The following is a 20,918-nucleotide window of genomic DNA, read 5'->3' as shown; positions in this document are numbered from 1 at the left end:
TTGCCATCCCTAAATGGATAGGTGCCTAGTAAACATGTTCCATAGCCCATCTCCAAGGCTTCCAGCAGCCTTTTGATTTGGGCAATTGCGAATAAACCCCTCACCACTCAGAAATGTGCTGATGTAATGGCGGTAGAGAAATAATCCTTTCACTGGCACACAGTAGTGAGATATTTTTTTCAAGCATGTAAATGTCCCAGTTTTATGTCCAAGCAAACATAGAATATACCGTATTTTGCGCCCCATAGGACGCTCCGGCCCATAGGACGCACCTAGTTTTTTGGGGGGGGAATAAAGAAAAAAATATATTTCCCCCCTCCCAGGTGCGGGGCTGGAAGAACCAGGTCGGGGAACAGTGGGAAGGCACGCTCTGCCTCCCCGCTGTCCCCCGAGCTTGTGGGGCTGGCGATGGGCAGAGCTGTGCTGATCCCGGGATGGCAGGTAGCTCTGCGCCGCCATCCGGAGCGGGGCGGGACTTAGCGCCCCGCTCCGGATGGCGGCGCAGAGCTGCGCTGATCCCGGGATGGCAGGCAGCTCTGCGCGGCCACCGGGAGCAGGGCGGAGCTTAGCGCCCTGCTCCGGATGGTGGCGCAGAGCTGCGCTGGTCCCAGGACTGCAGGCAGTTAGCTCTGCGCGGCCACCGGGAGCGGGGCGGAGCTTCTCCCCTGGCTCCCGGTGGCCGCGCAGAGCTGCGCTGGTCCCAGGACTGCAGGCAGCTCTGCGCGGCCACCGGGAGCGGGGTGGAGCTTCTCCCCCGGCTCCCAGTGGCCGCGCAAAGCTGCGCTGATCCCGGGACTGCAGGCAGCTCTGCGCAACCCTCAGAGCCGGTCTCCCGAGGGTTGCGCAGAGCTTCCTGAAGCCTGGAGAGCGAGAGGGGTTGGTGCGCACCGACCCCTCTCGCTCTCCAGGCTTCATCGAAAGCCTGCATTCGCCCCATAGGACGCAGGCACATTTCCCTTTCATTTTTGGAGGGGGAAAAGTGTGTCTTATGGGGCGAAAAATACGGTAGTTTTTGTCCATTTTCAATCTGTAAAACTTTTTAGCAGCCATCTCAGCTAAAATAATACAGTGGCACCTCGGGTTAAGTACTTAAGTCATTCCGAAGGTCCATTTTTAACCTGAAACTGTTCTTAACCTGAAGCACCACTTTAGCTAATGGGGCCTCCTTGGATGAGGGAAGGTATAGAAATTTTAATGATGAGGTTGATGATTATAATGTGCTTTTATACCATCATGATGGCCACAAATGTAGTTTACTTCTGCATTTTTTCAGAATTTGCACCCTGTGTTCACTTGCCTTTTGGAGTATGTTCAGACATTCTCCATCCAACTATAAAATGCTGTTGTAAATCTGGTCTGTTCTATGTAGACAGACAAAGCCCTGTTGAAATTTCTAAGGGCTACTGTACCTTCAATGAACTACTTCCTGTTTGCATGTTCAGTTTGTTTTTTTAATTGTTCCTTCCTCATCAAAGCTGGGATATTAGTTACGAGTTGCTTCTTAGTCAGTTTGTGTTCACTCTTCAGAGGATTTTAATTACTGATTTCCTTTCAGCATTTTTTTTTTAAGGGCAAAATCACAACACTGTTCTGCTAAAAAGAACTGTAGTGGTTGGGAGTTACTCGTGCGTAATCCTGCTCCGTTTGAGCATCGGATTGCCTGGTTAAACCCTCCGGACTGCGCAGCCCATCTTAGCGTGGCTGCTCTTAGTCACTCGTAGAATCTGTCTGTGGGCGTTTCTTAAAGCGTTGCCAACATAAGAGTTGTTTGACACCCAATCGTTTCCGCCTTTCACTGCGCGGGAGTCTCCTGCGCAGGGTGGGCGTGGGCAGCGGGGTGCTTGGGCTCTCCTCGCTAACTTCCAATGAAGAGTCCTGGAGCCCCTGCACCTCCCTGTCCCGTTGCTCTCCCTGATCCCTGGTGTTACACTCATTCTCTTCCCCTTCTTCCCAGCTGAGTCTCCCTCTAGCGCTTGGACCTTCCCCTGCAGAATCAGAGACCCTCTCCTTCTCCCGTGCCTCTGATGGCAGTTCCCTGACAAGAACAACACACAAATGAGTGGGGAAATGAAAGAAAACCAGTAATGACTAACTGTCATTACCAGGAAAAAGTAAAAGGCTGACCCTAGATGGAGAAATTTTTTTTAACTGACATTGGAAGGGGTCACTGCTGAACAGGGGTGATCTCTGAGTAAACATTATAGATGGTTGTTGGCTGTAGGGGAGGGCATTGCAAGTTAATGTAGCCTTATAGTCAGTGCTGTGTTGAATTTTAATTTCACTTCTGGCTAATTACAGAATAGCAATGCCTTGGGGTCTCTAGTGTGGTAGCAACCCTTGCTTATCAAAGTGAAAGTGGATTTAGTATAGCAAGTGCTTGCGAGACTCATACAGTGGTACGTCGAGTTACAGACGCTTCAGGTTACAGACGCTTCAGGTTACAGACTCTGCTAATCCAGAAATATTACCTTGGGTTAAGAACTTTGCTTCAGGATGAGAACAGAAATCGTGCGGCGGTGGCGCAGCGCAGCGGGAGGCCCCATTAGCTAAAGTGGTGCTTCAGGTTAAGAACAATTTCAGGTTAAGAACGGACCTCTGGAACGAATTAAGTTCTTAACCCGAGGTACCACTGTAAAGACTATTTCTAGTCACTTCAGAACGGCAGGCCATCTGGTTCCCAATCATGGTCTAGCTCAGGTTATTGTTGCTGCTGTTCTTACCCTGAAGAACACAAGGCACATTCAGATTGGGGAATGGCATTCAGCCAGCCAGCCAGCCCAGGAGAACCTCAGTAGGGTTTGTTGTACAGCAGTAATCGCTTCCTTGCGATGAGTTTAATTCTGATGCCGACTGCTAGTAGAAACAACAGAGGGGTAGGGTACACACAGTTCTAGTTTCCTCCACCCCAGGAGAGTTGCTAATCAGGGGTATTCAATAAGGATTAACAGTCTCCAGACAAAAGAGATCATGGGAACAAGCCCTGACTTGCGGCGTGGTTGCTAATTGCACAGGGAAATAAGCCGTATAGTAACTGCTACGTCTGCAGATAATTTACCTGATTATAGTCGCAATTGTGGAACTAATTATTCATTAGTAACCCCCTCTGAAGGAAAGGGGTCTATTTATAAAGTTAGCTCTTTCAGCGCCGCAGCCTCTGTATTCAATCATGGAAAGAAGCACATGTAAATGAGGCGTGGTAGATCTGCAAGAAAAATGGAGCATGTACGGGAGCAATTTTACAGGCCCCCTGCTTTCTGTGTGCCTTTCCACAACAGGGTACACACCAGTTTGAAGAAAAGAAAAGAAAAATGTGTTCTCTTAGCCACATTTTTAAACCTGTGCCTTCAGCAGGGGCAAGGGACCACTCCCATTAACTACAAATTTTTGGAATCGTTTACTTGTCAAAACTAAGGAAACGAACAGTTAAACAGTTCCCACAATCCAATAGCAAAAGCAATAGATTGCATCTCTTACGTAGTTCATTAATTGGATGCCACAAGTAAGATCCACAAATAGCTACAGTCATTTTTAAAATAAGACCATTTCTTTTTCTCACAGTTGCATGGATTTTATCTGAATAAATGACATGCAACTTTTTTTAAAAAATCACATTTTCTTCGTTCCAATGGTTGTTAAGCCAGCTGTCCCTGCTTAACTACGTTGGTCTTTCAATGAATTTCAATGTTGGTTCCATTATGTGACATGTATTTTGGGGAAAATACAGGGTGGATAATATATTTCATGTCTCATGCAGTCATATTGAAAGAATCATGGATTCCCCAATACTCAGAAATGCTTAATGACTGGAAGCACTGCAAAAACTCAGCCAAAACAGTTGCACTCAACAACTGTTGAGGACATTGGCATGCTAGAAAACATTGCTTACACCCTGTGGGGTGCTATAGTTAGCATGCCCGTCAAAACCACAATTCATTTTATGCTGAAAATCAATCTAAACTCTGAGCTTCAGCTAGTGTCCGTCCAGAGTGAGTTTACTGCTTTCTGAGCAATTTATGCGAGCGTAAATCAGGCTTTGATTTGATTTAAGGATAAGAAGAAATATCAGAAAATTCTGTCCTTCCCCCTCTTCTTATTCCTAGGTCCATGTCACCATATCAGTATGAACAGTTAAGACTGCATAGTGTACCCATAGAGTCCATTTTCAAGGCTGAAGGGCAATGAAAAGCAAGGAAGGGACGTGGAGAGGAAATTGAGGAAACAAGGAATCAGCCCAAGAGATAATGGATGCTAAACAATGGAGAAGTAGCAGAACGGGAACAAGTGTTCGTACAGGTCTTAGGGTCCTGAAGTTAATATCAGTCAAGTCACATTTACATTGTTGCTAAAACCACAAATGGAATGAGAAATAGATTCTCAGTTATTGTCCTTGGAAAAATTGCATATTACACTAGCCTTTTGTACTTTATACTCAAAAAGCTGCAAACAGTGTGTTGTATAATATGTTCTCAGGCCAAGGTTTTGGTGCTCATCTCGCTTTATTGGCCAAAGGAGCTGGCGTACAGCTTCCGGGTCATGTGGCCAGCATGACTAAGCCGCTTCTGGCGAACCAGAGCAGCGCACGGAAACGCCGTTTACCTTCCTGCCAGAGTGGTACCTATTTATCTACTTGCACTTTGACGTGCTTTTGAACTGCTAGGTTGGCAGGAGCAGGGACAGAGCAACGGGAGCTCACCCCGTTGTGGGGATTCGAACTGCTGACCTTCTGATCGGCAAACCCTAGGCTCTGTGGTTTAACCCACAGCGCCACCCGCGTCCCAACAGTGCCACCCACGTCCCAAAGGTTGCTGCAGTTCAAAACCCGAGTTCCTGCATTGTTCAAATGGGGTTCCTTTGCCATTCACGGTCAGTTTGCCATTTCTTCCCGAATGTTACATTTAAACTGGGCCAATCAGCACATCTTGTGTGTTGTGCATTACACTGACATTGTATTAAGAAGGTTATCCCGCGCCCGCCCCCCAATTACTTGTGCTTTCTGATTGGCAGAGGTGCCCAAAGGCAGGTTTTGTAAATCCTGGGGCTATTCAGTTTGATGACTATGATAGGAATTTTGAGGTCTTAGATATATGTTAAATGTTCATAAGTGTACCAACCAAGCACGCACGTAGATCAGCACAGGAAGACCGACCTGAAACCATTTTTGATTCCCAAAACTGACCAAATGTTTTCTCTGCAAGGTCAAAGGAAAATGGAAAAGCCTCACCATTGTCTTTTCCTTCACAAATCCTGTCTTAAGGGCACATTTAAGATATGAATAGGGTGTGAGCCTGTGACCTGGCTCAGGAACTAAGTATTTATCATTACAAAAGACTGGCCAGGCTCCCCAGGCATTCCAATCAAGTGACCATTAAACAGGTAACCTGTTTAGACGAGATAAACAACGCACTCAGATTTCTGCTATAGACCGCCTTTTCTGTGGTGTACGTATGATGTATCTGGGGGGGTGGTCTTAGGTTGCACCCCTTCTGTGATGTAGGTATGATGTATGGAGGGGTGGTCTTGAGCTCCAGGGCAGGGAATTTAAAATGTCTATATAAAGGCAGGCACACCTTGGTTCTGGGTCCTCCTCCATCCTCCTGCGTGAGAGGGGAGCACCCCGTTGCAACAGCTTTAATAAAGATTAGGCTTACTAGCTGCTTTGCTTCTCAATCTTCTCTGGTTGGCTTCTGTTATTTTCTCCTACCAATCGGGAACCTACGTAAGGACTCTGTATGGGCTCTTGGATACCCCAGAAGGGGAAAAGGGCAGATTTTTGTTTACAGCACGACCACAACTGATCTTCCCCTGCATGCATTGAGTGTGTTGCAGAACACAGTTACAGCCCCATATATGCCAGTACAACTGGCTTGAAGAACACATGAACTGAGAGTTGCAATACAGTACAGGGCTTGCTTAGCAAAAAAAAGGTGGTGAAAAAGTGTTCTCTAACTGCAGGAAGTTTCCCAAACATACAGTACTAGCTTTCTAAATGTTGCCATTTCCCATTTAATGGTAACTGAAATGCAAGTCATCTGTTGCAATACCTCCAGAAATAGCCCACTGCCACTATTGACCAACATGTACACCGTTTGGATATGTTGTTTTTCAACAAGTAATATTGGTCATAGAGGCAGTGGGCTATTTCTGGAGGTATTGCAACAGATGACTTGCATTTCAGTCATATGCACTTATGGAATTTGAAGCCTTAAAATGTCCCCTAAGTCCTCAGTACTTGAGGCAGGCATAGGCAAACTTTGGCCCTCCAGATGTTTAGGACTACAATTCCCATCATCCCTGACCACTGGTCCTGTTAGCTAGGGATGATGGGAATTGTAGTCCCAAACATCTGGAGGGCCAGAGTTTGCCTATGCCTGACTTGAGTTTGCCTATGCCTGACTTGCCATTTGGGTGTACTTTATCCCCTAATGAGGAACAATCCAGAAATGTGTTGGGTATTACAAGTGATAGTGAATGTTATTTTCTACAGATGGCTGCTTTCCTTCAGGATTTCCACAGGGCTGTGTTAGACTAGTAGGGGTTGGTTCTTGCTGTGCTTCTCAAACTATTTTGAATCCAGAAGTTCTGTTTTATGGAGGAAAGCAGTACAAAATCAGCTGCTTCATTCAAATTTGTATTTCCTACAGATTTAGTTGCACAGAGGCTAGCGGCAGGTCTGGGATTTCATATCCAAAGAAGACAAGCAAAATAAACTATTTGTTCTGTTTCCATAACGATGCAAAGCTTTTGAAAACAGATAATTCGTTTGTATAAAAACCATCATTTTCCCCACAGTCAGGAGGCAATGGGCTTTGTTACATCTGCCCTTATTTTCCATTGAATTTTGAACCACATTTGATTGCATGGAGCTCTGTCAGTGTTTAAATAACTAGGATAGCTCATTCCCCTGGAAGGCAGATAGGAGATGCAAGCTATCATATTACAAAGCAGACCTTTGCGGCATGTTTATACGTGGGGGGTGTTCCTGGGAGACCTAGTGCGTGGGCTACAGCACGCTTGTTTTGCATGTGGGGCTTTGGAAGCAAACCCGTCAGCCGTAACTGTCACACCGACTGCTACATTGGGGAAATCAACGTAGTTACTAGACTGCCCTACAGCTGGGACCCTGCAATGCAGAGAAGCTCAGGAAGCCGCGTTGAAAGTTGAGGGAGGCATTTGAAACCCTCCCTTGCTTTTGTGGAAGTCTCCGTGATGGAGGGGCACAGGAACAAGCCTGTACGTAGCGTTCCTGAAATATACTCGGAGTCCTGTAGTGGTTTCGTGCTCTTTATTGCAGCTTCTAAAACAGTGATTCAATTGCCCCCCAAACCTCAGGCTTTTATATACATTATTTACACAATGAGTCCCATCTGATTGGCTGATTCTGCTTCCCTCCTGAAGCCTGATTGGTCTTCTCCTTTAGGCCAATCAGTTGTTGCATTCTAGGATCCTACCAGCCTAATAGGCTGATTCTGCCTCTCTCCTGGAGCCTGATTGGTCTTTTCCTGCAGGCCAATCAGTTGTTGCATTCTAAGATCCTACTTGCCTATTGTTCTAGGATCCAAGCTTAGTACATAACAGTTCCCTTGCGGAAAGGGTCTTGGCTCACTGGCAATGAATGCAGAAGACCCCAGCTTCAGTCATCACCAGGTTGAGCAGGATCCCTGAAGAGCCCCTGCCGGTCAGTATAGATCCGGGGGTGGGGGACCTTTTTGGACCAATGGGTCAGGACCTTATTTTCCCCCATGGCCCCGGGGCCAATTCTGCCAGGTGGGCCCGACAACCCACTTCTCAGTAACCTGATATCATAATGTCAATGTTATGTACTGAAGTTCTCACCCTGGGCCAGCAGGGGGATACTGTAGATAGTTATGCAAATAAGGGATTGAAAGTGACGTTCAGTGATTGGATAGTTTTAGAAAATTGTTACAGTTACGTTGTGCTGAAGCTCTATATAAGCAGGCTGACTGAACCCTTCAGCTCAGTTCTGTCCTGGCCTGTGAATAAACAAGAGCTGTTTGAAGAATCGCTGTGTCGTCTGATATGTTCACCCACAACTTAACAGTCGACACTTAGCAAAGTCCCTTGCACTGTGCTCCCCAAGTGCCCAGCTTCCTGGCAATTGAGCACAGGGCTCGCAATGGGCAGTTTCCTAATTTTCAAATTGCTCTGTGAAAAACGTAAGAAGAAGGGTTTGTCCCTGTGTTCATAATCACCCACATCAATGAGATGTTTGGATCAGGTCAGTGGATCTGCCACCTTTCAGGACATTATTCTCACAACATCTTTCAAACTTCTGAGAGATTTAAAACTTCAGAATCTGCAACTGAATTCTGGAGCCACCTTTTCTCTCCGGACTGGACTCTAATCTTCAGTTAAAAGTTGGATTTATTTTATTTTAATTTTTTACTTAAGAATAGTCACTGCTGTCATGGATGAGGCTAATAAGCCCTGAGCCAGGTCTGCACAGCTAACTCAAAGTGTTTGTATATGTAGATTGGAACCAACCAGAACTGTAATTCTGAATGAAGCCAGCACTACTTAGAGACCAACTGGGCAGGCTTTCTGCTGTGTGTTGCAGTATGCCAGGAGAAGAATCTCCCATCAGCCCTTAGCCTGATAGACCAGGAAAATTCATTCTTTGTCAGACAGATGCGTTCACTTTCCACTGGCTTCAAGGGCACATAGTACTGCAACCTGAATCGTAAAGGGGAAAGTGCCATGCAGGCATATGCTATTGTCTTACATCCGTATTTTCTATTTTAACAATAAAAAAGAATGTTAAGTCCTATTCCCATCTGGTTAAATTAATGCGAGCAGGATCATGCACAATGCAACTAAACCCACGTAACTATAATAACAAAGTTGGCCGCTTTTCCCCGCATTTAAAACCTGTATTCTAAAAAAAGGAACTCCTTTGTGCTGGCTTTTATCTGCAGCCATTGATACCATTCTAATTAGAATTTCCTTTGTATGTTTGCTGCAGAAGTAGATTAATTTCAACAGTCTGTTCAGCTTGCCAGGGGGTTCATGGCCAGCAAACTCTCGCTCCGACTTTATTAGCTGAGATGTGATTTCCTCCCATCTAAACTCCCTCTAGTCTATTAGAAATGTCATTTTATTATTAGACACATTCTCTCTTTTTTAGTATGATAGGAAAGCAGTCTCTTGAAATGTGAATTTTTAGATTATTGCTGTTGAACAGTATGAGTATTGTATGCTCTGATCCCCCTCGTAAATTAAATGCAGGTGGAACAAACTATATCTGAAAAGAGACAGGCAGGTTTATTAATGCTCAGGTCTGGCTGCGAAGGGATGATAGACGTTGTAATACCGAGACACTTCTTGAAATAAAAATGCTCCTTCATCCTGTCAAGGAGTGAAAGTCATTGTCAAGTGCTACCAAGAAGCCAATCTCTTAAATGTTGCTTTTTTAAAAAAAGTTTTTTGCAACTCCAAAGTTTTGAGATGATGCAGTAGAGTCTGTCCATGATGGAATAGTTTTTCATCCCATTCATTTGAAGGGATGAGAGTGCCCTGTCCTTGCCCAGGAGAAGAGACCTTGGTTAGGGCAAGGCAGGTGGGTTGTCACAGCGCTGTGATGAACTCCTAGTGAGTAACTGGCTCTGTGAAGTTGGAAGTGAATTGAGGCCTTTTGTGCCTGTGCCTCCTATGCTCTGCACCTATCTAAGACCTTCCACCTGGTATGTTCCCTGTGCTTTGGGTTCTTCAGGCCACGAGAAGGCACCTATGATGGTCACAGCACTGTGGCTTCTGGTTCAGCCAGTCCTAGGATTCACCAACATCCAACTCAGAGCTAGGAACTTGGTCCAGCTCCTTAGATGGGAACACTTTAGCTTCTGAATCACAGTCCTGGTCACTACTGGATTCCACCAGGATCATTGGGAAGAGAAAGATATCTGTGCTTCACTGTCTCATTTAAACCAATGGGACTTAGAAGTTCTTACTCTGGCTGTGGTTGGCACTGTGGTCTAAACCACTGAGCCTCTTGGGCTTGCTGATCAGAAGGTCGGCAGTTCGAATCCGTGCGACAGAGCTCCCGTTGCTCTGTCCCAGCTGCTGCCAACCTAGCAGTTCGAAAGCACGCCAGTGCAAGTAGATAAATAGGTACTGCTGCAGCGGGAAGGTAAATGGTGTTTCCGTGTGCTCTGGTGTCCGTCACGGTGTCCCATTGTGCCAGAAGCAGTTTAGTCATGCTGGCCACATGACCCGGAAAGCTGTCTGTGGACAAACACTGGATCCCTCAGCATGAAAGCAAGATGAGCGCCGCAACCCTATAGTCACCTTTGGCTGGGCTTAACCATCCAACCTTTACCTCTGGTTGAATCATGTACTACTTCCTGGAGAAGAATGTTGTTGTTGTTGTTGTTGTTTAGTTGTGTCCGACTCTTTGTGACCCCATGGACCAGAGAATAGCACTCAGCTAATTTTGCTCAAAGCAAGGTGTGTCTTGCATACAGTGGGAAAGTGAACTGACCTTAACAATTTGCTGCAGCTAATACATTTACAATACAATCTGAGATGTGACAATTCAAAAGCAAATATTATTGTGTTCAGTGGGACTTACTCTTAGATTGCAAACTGGGTCAACTTGATTTGAAATCAATATTTAAAGTGCAAGAATAAAACATCTTGACAATGTGACATCAGCAGAAGAGATTTTCCTTAGGTCTTAAAAAACAGGTGGTATTTTCCTTAAAATCTAAAGAACAATGTTAATATTTAGTCCAGCAAGATGAAATCCTGCGATTGTTAATATTTGTGTGTATAGGTAGTATAACTACAATATGTGTCCTATTAAAAGTATTAATACTCCTATTAAAATCAGGATGCTCCTACCTGGTTAACCAATTAATATTAGTATGGAAGTGTACACCAAGCAGCTACAATTTCTAAACAGCAGTTTCACCTTATAATGGTGCTCTGCATTCATAACTCATGGGTACAGTGACATGGATTTCCTTTGAAAAAAATCCCTGCTCCTAAATAATCCAAAATCCAGTGTACTGATATGATCTCTGTGCATTATTCTGGTACCCTTGGCAGCTGAATGTGTACCTGACTCCTTCGGAAAACGTTACATGAGAGGCGATGTGAGGGAATGTGAGTTGGATCTGTGTTGGCAGTCATCAAGTGCTGTACGTGCCCATGTGAATTAGCCCTTGATTAGTCTATCACAGGAATAGGCAAACTCGGCCCCCCAGATGTTTTGGGACTACAACTCCCATCATCCCTAGCTAACAGGACCAGTGGTCAGGGATGATGGGAATTGTAGTCTCAAAACATCTGGAGGGCCAAGTTTGCCTATGCCTGGTCTATCACATATTCCGGAGTCTAGGCATGCATTTTGCAGAGGGTTCAGAGTGCCCTTGTTAACTTACTACTGAATTTGAAATCCAGGAAGGATGAGACAGACGCTTGCATTCAGGATGCTGCACTGAAGACTGCAAGCGGAGATGTTGCGACACAGGAGACCCTCTTGCTGCTGTGTGCAATAACACTGCATTGTCCGCTGGACTTGCACCATCCATGAAAGCATTGATATATCTTACGAGATATCGGCATGACCAGAAACATGATGCAAATTTGTCTTCCAAACCCTGGCTTTCTTGGAAGCCACTAGGCGTAGTTCCTGATTGGTTCCTGATGGGATTAGCAGGGATTAACTGTGCTCCCGAGTTAGTGAAATACGGTGGCATTGCACAGGGTCATCTAGCAGCCACGACTCGGTGCTTTTGATCCTGTGCTACCAGGCACTCTGCCTTCCCTAGAAACCTAACTGATTAACAACAGGAGGAGCAGATGCAAAAGAATTCAGGGCTTTCTGTACCCTTATCAGTTGTGCAAAAGAGATAATTTCAGCAGCTACACCTAATAAACTGCACCCCTGCTAAAATTCCCCCTTTTGCGCAACTGTTACAGTAGTCCTGACCTCTTTTTCATCTGACCACTCTAGTTGTCTTTTGACTCCACGAGCCATTCCCTGGTCACCTAGTCCAGCGGTTCTCAACCTGTGGGTCCCCAGATGCTGTTGGACTACAACTCCCATCATCCCTAGCTAGCAAGGCCAGGGCTATGGGATGGTGGGAGTTGTAGTCCAACAACATCTGGGGACCCAGAGGTTGAGAAATGCTGACCTAGTCCTAATTGAGAAATCTACTATACACCTTACCAGCTAGTTGGCTCAGATCTAGGGTTTTGCAAGCTTCTGCTATCTAGCATTATGTTTTACAAGGTAACCTCATTATGTTGCAAATGGACTGGAGAAGGTTTTGATTTTATAATTCCTTCCTTTCATCTAGGAAGCTTAACTTCTTGGTATTTTCCTGCCATTGGTGTGTTGGGTTCCTCTGCTTTTCTTCTTTGACTGTTCATCAGGTATGAAGAACTTCTGGTCCAGTGTTTCTCAAACTTGGGTCTCCAGCTGTTGTTGGACTACAATTCCCATCATCCCTAGCTAGCAGGGCCAGTGGTCAGGGATCATTGAAGTTGTAGTCCAACAACAGCTGGGGACCCATGTTTGAACACTGTGCCTGGTTCCTCAGGTTTGCTATCCCTACTGTACAGAGGGCACTTCCGCTTCTCACTTCCTACTTTGGAGTTCTCAGAATAGTAAAGAATCCATAACAGATTACTGTTTTCTTTAGCTCCTTGCTTCCCTACTTCTCATACCTATAGTATGAATAGTAATCTCATAATACAAGACTCCTGATAATCTAGGTTACAAATGCACTTCAAATCATGGATACGGTAACTGGTTTGTGGAGATAAGTGTTATGTACTGAAGTTCTCACCCTGGGCCAGCAGGGGGATACTGTAGATAGTTTTCACTCAGGTCCACATATGCAAATAAGGGATTGAAAGTGACGTTCAGTGATTGGATAGTTACAGAAAGTTGTTACAGTTGCGTTGTACCAGAGCTCTATATAAGCAGGCTGGCTGAACCCTTCAGTTCAGTTCTGTTCTGGCCTGTGAATAAACAAGAGCTGTTTGAAGAATTTCTGTGTTCGTCTGATATGTTCACCCACAACTTAACATTAAGCACAGTTAGAATGAGCAATGGTTTGTATCAGGAACTAAAACAGGGAAATGGTGCTGCTGAAAGGAATGGACTTCACATGAATGGCTGACTTCCGACTAGGAAGATCGGAGTTTGCTAGAAAATACTCTTCTTCCTGCAACAAAGGAAAGTTTACAAAACACACTTTAATAAATAATGTTCAGACGCCCTGAATTTTCTCCCTCGGCAAAAAAAGAGAACTTTTTAATTTTAAAATCAATATGAGTAACAGGAATCTTTCTTTCTCCTTGCCTTTGCAGGATGTGTCCTCGTGGTGTCCATAATAGAACAGCTGGCTGAAGTCCACAATTCTACAGCAAAAGAAGCTCTGGAGAGGCTCTGTCGCTACTTACCTGGTAAAAAAGCAATGTACCATATGTTGGTCTGTTCAGTGATTATTATGAATTCACACTTGTGACTGTAAATGTTGCACTGCTATTATTAGTCGCAACTTGGCTTAATGCAACTGAAGGCTATCAAAGCGTTATACACGGGACCTATTTTTGCTTCCTTAATTTGACAGCAATTCAGTGTTTATTTTGTTTAAGGGTGTAAGAATAGCACTAGTGATTCAGAAAGAGGGCCATCATATGTAATCAGTAGAAATGTGGTTCTTTCTCTGTATTCATTTAGGCGAGCGGTTCTCAATTTTTTTCTCTGGGCCACACTTTCAGAATAAACATTTGCTCGTGCCACACTGATTTCTTTCGTTTCTCTGTTCAAACAGTGATTCTGGATCACAACTAAGATTGTCCTCAGCATCGCTTGATGCTTTTGCTCCCAATTTAAAAATATATCTATCCATCTTCTGCAAATGAAAACACATTTTGATACTATACTATACTGTACTGTTCTGTACTAAATGTTTCTTTGAAGATTCTTTGAATCTTCCTGCCATGCTTGCCAACTTCTCTTGCCACACCAGTGTGGAGTGCCACACCTTTGAGAACCACTGATTTCGGATGTAGATGGAGAGGATTATTTGAGTGGTTCCTGTTGGGGAAATATGTATTATGCACACCGAAAAGTATCGTGCAAGGGAGAAGACTAAGCTAGAGCACACATCCCTGACATTAAAAGTTTATATATGGAGGGGGTTTTTGGTTGCCCCAGTCCATTCCAATATGCGTTTCTAAAACATGTGCTGTCTGCAGTGGTACAACACAGAGAAAACAAACTATTCTACACTGGTGCATGCTGAGATATGTGTGTGTTTAGTGAGTTATTCACCATGATAACTTTCCTGGATTTATTATTATTATTATTACTATTATTGTTGTTGTTGTTATTTTCTGGCTTGGTGATGAAGAGATGAGGAAGAGACAAAAAAGACAGGATGTGCCCAGGCAGGTAGGAAAATATACAGTGGTACCTCAGGTTACATACGCTTCAGGTTACAGATGCTTCAGGTTAAAGACTCCGCTAACCCAGAAATAGTGCTTCAGGTTAAGAACTTTGCTTCAGGATGAGAACAGAAATTGTGCTCTGGCGGTGTGGCAGCAGCAGGAGGCCCCATTAGCTAAAGTGGTGCTTCAGGTTAAGAACGGTTTCAGGTTAAGTACGGACCTCCAGAACGAATTAAGTACTTAACCCGAGGTACCACTGTATATGTCAGGTCACAGTGGGAGTGTCTCTCGCAGAGTCCTCTCTAGCCAACTTACAGGAAAACTCTCTGAGCTTCTGCTCCAACCATGTGCCTATCTAGCAATACAGGAATTGTTGGTTTGATTGCACTTTAAATATCCCACACCAAAGAAGAGTAACAAAAAGCATCAGTAGAAGAATAATCAGAGGCAGCAATGTCTTACAAGGTACTCACTTTGGGGACGGACATTAGCTAGATTTTTAGAAGAACTGGACAAATGAATGGAGGACGTGCTCCATCACTGACAATTTGCTGTCACAGGAAAATGTCAGGACAGCTCCTTGACAGATGCTGGGGGAGAGCTTCAGGGGACGGATCCATCACGTTCTGCTTATGAGCTTCCCTGAGGAATCTCACTGGTGATTCTTCTGTTCTTATGCTAATCTTCTCTTACTGCTACATCTCCTAAGCCAATCATAGTTTTTGAGGAGTGGCAGTTAGTCCTTTTGAATATTTATGAACAGGATTTGTTATGCCCATAAGAATTCTGCGCATTAAAAATTATTGTAGCCAGATGATATTTTATGTCTCCTTTCTCGATGTTGTGGCAAGAGAAGGAGCATGGCTAAGGGATGTGTGTGTATTATAAATGCACAGCTCTCCGTCTCTTGTTCTTTGTCGGAGGGCATGTCAGGGAATTGAACATCTCCAATAACTTGCCTTTTTGGCAAACATTTCTAGCAGTGCTTTAAGGAACCCATTTTCTCCCCACCTTCTCCTTAGCTTTATACTAGGAGCATGATAAGAACAAGGAATCTAGTGTTAGTCAAGGGCACAATTTTAATTGGCCAAACTAAACTTATGCAGATTAACCATAATGTGAAAAATGGACAGAGAGGAATTCTCTTTATGAGGAAGGACAATGAGATAGGCCAAAAGCTCAGTTGAAATACAGATGACTCACCTCAGATCAGAAGGAACAACTGTGTGCTTTGAAGTTTCATGAAGAAATTGTATGACATGATTCTTTTCTTTCTTTAAAAGATGTTTTTCTTCTTAATTTTCTTCTTTTACATCTTGCCACCTAGCACCTAGAACATTCACTGTGCCCTTTTAAAGCTACTGAGAATGTAGATTTTTTTAGCAGCTGTACTTGTACTTTTGCACTTGTTTCTGTATTTGCATATTTACTGATCCAAAATACTTGTTGCATGCTACCCCAATCTCTGAGAGGTGTACATCTGACTGTTTAAACCCACTTGTACCTATCTTTCCTTGCTTCCTTCAAAAATAACCTCTGATATTCATTAACTTATTAACAGTGGTTTTTAGAGTGTCTTACAATTGGAACTGCAAAGTTTAGTTGGTAATCAGTGGGTTAATCAACTAAAGATTTACGGTGGGGGCAAATTTTAATTGGTGATGCCATGAATGAGTTTGAAGGGCACTTAAATATATACATTTGTGGATATATATCCTGGTTTCAGTGTGCTGCTTTTAATGTGGGGGCAAATTTTAATTAGTGAGGCCAAGAATGAGATTGAAGCACACTTTTGTTTGTTTTTAATTATTATTTTGTCTTTGCGCTGTGTGATCTCAGGGGGAAAAGAATATATTAAAGATAACCTTTCTGTCTTTCACATGAGTGATAGCAACGAAATCATCTCAACGGAAAAGGCAGCTACATTAAGGCCTTACTAATCTGCAAATCTGTTTAAATGCAATTGTTTACATGATCACTCGGTTTAAAGGTAGCTAAACAGCCAACTAATAAATCGTCAGCCAGTGGACAGCTTTAGTCCATTTATCCTCACAAAAATCTGTTGGGTGGTTTAGGCTACAAGATTCCTTGCTCAAGGCTGACCAGAGCTCAGCCACATTTGCACTTGTCCCGTTTTGAGAAAACATAGCTATGAGTGGTAAAACCTCTGTTTTATGCGCATGTGACAACAAATCAATAGAATCCCTTCATCATATCTTGTTTAATTGTCCTTTATATATTGTTCCCCGATCAAGGATTCTGAGTTCAATCATTTTGGAAACTGTTGCTAAACCACCTGAATTACATCTAGCCTATCTACTCCAGGACATTGACTCTTATAGAACATTACAGGTTGCAAGATTCCTGAATTCTGTTCTTTCATATAAAAGACTTCATGGAATGCTGCATGACTATTAAAATCTAGTAAACTCTATCCACCATCTTATATTCAAGGCCACAATATGGTACATCTAGAGACTGTATGTAATGTGAAGGAGATTATGCGTTGAAATATTTTAGTTGATATTTTAGAATGTAAAATGCTATTTTATTTACCGATTGGTTTTACCTGGTGGGCTTATAGCCAAATAAAGTATTATCTATCTATCTATCTATCTATCTATCTATCTATCTATGAGTAGTTTTCCACTTGCTCTGCTCCTTTCCCAGGGAAAGCCTGGTCCTTAGCTCTAAATCAAAGCAAACATCAATCTGGAGAAAATACGAATTGCCATTTGCTCTAACCGAGCACTGAAGACATACCACGCAAATATCCTGCTTTGAGCAGGACATTCTGGATTGACAGAAGCTGCCCCAGAAGCTTCCTGCAACAGCATAGCTGTCAACCTTCCCTTTTTTGCGGGAAATTCCCTTATTCCAGTGCCGCTTCCCACTGCTTTCCACTGCTATCCCAGATTGTTAAATATCCCATAGACTGTCCCCAGGACAGGTGAGGCTGCTGATCCCTTATTTTCAAAACTGAAAGTTGACAGCTATGTGCAACAGGCCAGTGCTGAAAGTTGTATCAACGGAAGTATAGTGTCTTCTGATTGAGGGAAGTCATAGTCTTGCTCTATTCTGCCTTTGTCTGACCACACCTGGAGTCCTGTGTCCGGTTCTGGAAGTCACAATTTAAGAAGGCGTTTGACAAGGTAGAATGTGTGCAGAGGAGGGTGACCAAGACAGTGGCGTAGCGTGGGTTGTCAGCACCCGGGGCAAGGCAAGTAATTTGCGCCCCCTAACCCGTGGATTTTAGCACTTGAGTGCGAGCGCCCCCCCCAGATGTTGCGCCTGGTGCGGCCGGGCCCCCTGCACCCCCCACGCTACGCCACTGGGAACAGCTAAGGGAGCTGGGCATGTTTAGCCTGGAGAAGAGGAGGTTAAGGGGTGATATGATAGCCATGTTCAAATATATAAAAGGATGTCACATAGAGGAGGGAGAAAGGTTGTTTTCTGCTGCTCCAGAGAAGCGGACACGGAGCAATGGATCCAAACTACAAGAAAGAAGATTCCACCTAAACATTAGGAAGAACTTCCTGACAGTAAGAGCTGTTCGACAGTGGAATTTGCTGCCTAGGAGTGTGGTGGAGTCTCCTACTTTGGAGGTCTTTAAGCAGAGGCTTGACAACCATATGTCAGGAGTGCTCTGATGGTGTTTCCTGCTTGGCAGGGGGTTGGACTCGATGGCCCTTGCGGTCTATTCCAACTCTATGATTCTATGATTCTATGAGGCTGTGTCAGATAGGGTGGAAATTTCATCCTTTCTGTCCCTCACATGGGAAACCGAAAAACACCCTCTCAGAATTAACTAGGGACCAGGATTACCAAAGCCCCATTCTCCCTGCAACCGCTTGGGTATCTGGTGGGCACCCAGTGAAATTATTTCCAACCACAAAGTCCAATACAAAGTATTTTTGTGGTAGGGAAGGAGTTTCAGCTTTGCCTTGTGGGCTGTTCCTCCAAGCTGTCTTTGCGGTGCGTAACAGCCTGGAAGAGAATCAGCGAGAGGATCTTTAGAATTCAGTGCAAATTGAATTTCACCGGAATAGCTCGGAGGTGCTGGCAGCCCGCTTCCCTCCCCCCCACCCCGCTTTTTCGTTTTCTAAACAAGTGATCGGACTCTTCCCCTCCCCTCAGCCCCATGAAACAAGTCCCCAGCGCGAAAAGAAATAATAATTTTTTAAAAAAGAAGATAACAAGGACGGGTTGTTTTCCAGAGCAAGGTGGAAGCCGCCCATCGCAAGGGCAGAATCTCTGCGGTGCGTAATTACGCGCGGCTTGGAGAGCTCTTTTCCCCCCATTACCCGGGCCCTAGCGGTGCCCGCGGCAAGGTGAGGTTCTCCCTCTCCGGCAGGCGCCTCTGCGCGCCTTCACCCCATTCTCCAGCCCCGCCACATCTGGGAACATCATTAAGGAGTCGCCTCTGCAGCTCAGGAAGTTTTCACACTTCACGTTTCATTAAACGCAGGTCTTGTCGGATTCCTTGGGAAAGGGAGAAGCGGGAGAGAAAGGGGAGAGGTGCTGGGCGCGGGTCGGGGGAGAGCGCCTGATTTGCAGCTGTTGGGCTTTCAAAGCCAAATAAAACGGCCAGTCTGCGGAGCGCAGCCGCAGCGGCGGTGGGGGGCGCGCGCGCGCTAGGGCGCAAGGCTGCCGGTGGCGGCGGGGAGCCCGGCGGAGGAAGGAACTTGTCCCTTCCCTCTGGACTCGCGCCCCCCGCAGATGTTGCGCCCGGTGCGGCCGGCACCCCTGGCACCCCCCACGCTACGCCACTGGACCAAGATAATCATGGGTCTGGAAGCCAAGCCATATGAGGGACAGTTGAGGGAATTTGGTATGTTTAGCCTGGCAAACAGGAGATATGGTGGCCATCTTCAAATTTTTTAAGGGCTGCCACATGGAAAATGGAGCAAGCCTGCTTTCTCCTGCTCCGGATGCTAGGACCCAGACCAATGGATTCAAGTTTTTAACTAAACAAGAAGAGCTTTCTGTTTAACAGTGGAATTGGCTCTCATGAGAGATGACGGACTCTCCCACCTTGGTGGTTTTTATGCAGATGTTGGATGGCCATATGTCATATATGATCTGGTTGAGATTCCTTCATTGTAGGGAGTTGGACTAGATGACCCTCAGGATCTCTCCCAACTTTACAATCCTTTGATTCTATGAAACAGGATGCTGGACTAGAAAGACTTTTGCTCTGTTCCTGCAGGGAATCTCTTGGCTTCTTAATGGCAATTTGGTGTGTTCAAATAGTCTTTTAAGTATGTGCACTCACTTTTTAAATGTGTTGTTTTCCAGAAAAGTTGCACTTACAAGGAGCATGCATTCTGACCGCTGAAATATTTGGACCACATATAATTAAGTTGTGAGTATTAGCGCGTCATAAAGATAAGTAAATATGTATGCTAAGTAGCCATTTTATACAGAGGCTAAAATGTTCGTTTCCAGTTGGTGCCTGACAGGTGTCCAGATTCATCCATCATTTTATTTATGTTGTAAAGTTGCTTGTTGTTTACCCTTATACCTTTCAAAATCTTTCTGGGTTAGTCGTTCTCCTTCACTTTTTAAAAAGGAACCATAATAATAGCATAAAAGGTAAAGGTAAAGGGACCCCTGACCGTTAGGTCCAGTCATGACCGACTCTGGGGTTGCGTCGCTCATCTTGCTTTATTGGCCGAGGGAGCCAGCGTACAGTTTCTGGGTCATGTGGCCAGCATGACTAAGCCGTTTCTGGCGAACCAGAGCAGCGCACGGAAACGCTGTTTATCTTTCCTCCGGAGCAGTACCTATTTATCTACTTGCACTTTGACGTGCTTTCAAACTGCTAGGTTGGCAGGAGCAGGGACTGAGCAACGGGAGCTCACCCCGTCGTGGGGATTCGAACCGCCGACCTTCTGATTGGCAAGTCCTAGGCTCTGTGGTTTAACCCACAGCACCACCCGCGTCCCAGTAATGACATAGGTAAAAGGTAAAGGGACCCCTGACCATTAGGTCCAGTTGCAGACGACTCTGGGGTTGCGTCGCTCATCTCTCTTTATTGGCCGAGGGAGCCGGCATACAGCTTCCGGGTCATGTGGCCAGCATGACTAAGCTGCTTCTGGCAAACCAGAGCAGAGCACGGAAACGCCGTTTACCTTTCCTCCGGAGCGGTACCAATTTATCTACTTGCACTTTGACGTGCTTTCAAACTGCTAGGTTGGCAGGAGCAGGGACTGAGCAATGGGAGCTCACTGACCTTCTGATCGGCAAGCGCTAGGCTCTGTGGTTTAACCCACAGCGCCACCTGTGTGACATAACCAAGCTTAAATAAGGTTGCATCACACCAAGGAAGCCAATGATGTAGGGCAGAGGATTTCAACCTTTTGAGCGCATGGCTCCCTTGACCAACCACATTCTTTCTGTGGCACCCCTGGGGGGCTCAGGAGCCCAGTTGGTCACCCCTTGCCTGCAGAGCTGGCAGCCTCTCATCCCTTTTCAAAAACCCTCGCTTGTGGAGT

At 45.0% G+C, this 20,918-nt stretch overlaps 1 protein-coding gene across 1 annotated transcript in view; it reads left to right on the top strand.

Moving 5' to 3' along the window:
* AOAH (acyloxyacyl hydrolase) overlaps positions 1-20,918 on the top strand; it is a 92,519-nt gene that overhangs the window by 5,692 nt on the left and 65,909 nt on the right. The window contains exons 3-4 of the mRNA XM_083468820.1: positions 13,336-13,431; positions 19,720-19,786. Of these exons, the coding sequence (XP_083324946.1) occupies positions 13,336-13,431; positions 19,720-19,786 (163 nt within the window). The remainder of the gene's footprint in view (positions 1-13,335; positions 13,432-19,719; positions 19,787-20,918) is intronic.

This window comes from Podarcis liolepis (genome assembly GCF_965112155.1).
Source record: "Podarcis liolepis genome assembly, chromosome: 12".
Lineage (NCBI taxonomy): Eukaryota > Metazoa > Chordata > Lepidosauria > Squamata > Lacertidae > Podarcis > Podarcis liolepis.
Note: the sequence above shows the minus strand (reverse complement) of the source record. Positions and strands in the feature narration are given on the sequence as shown.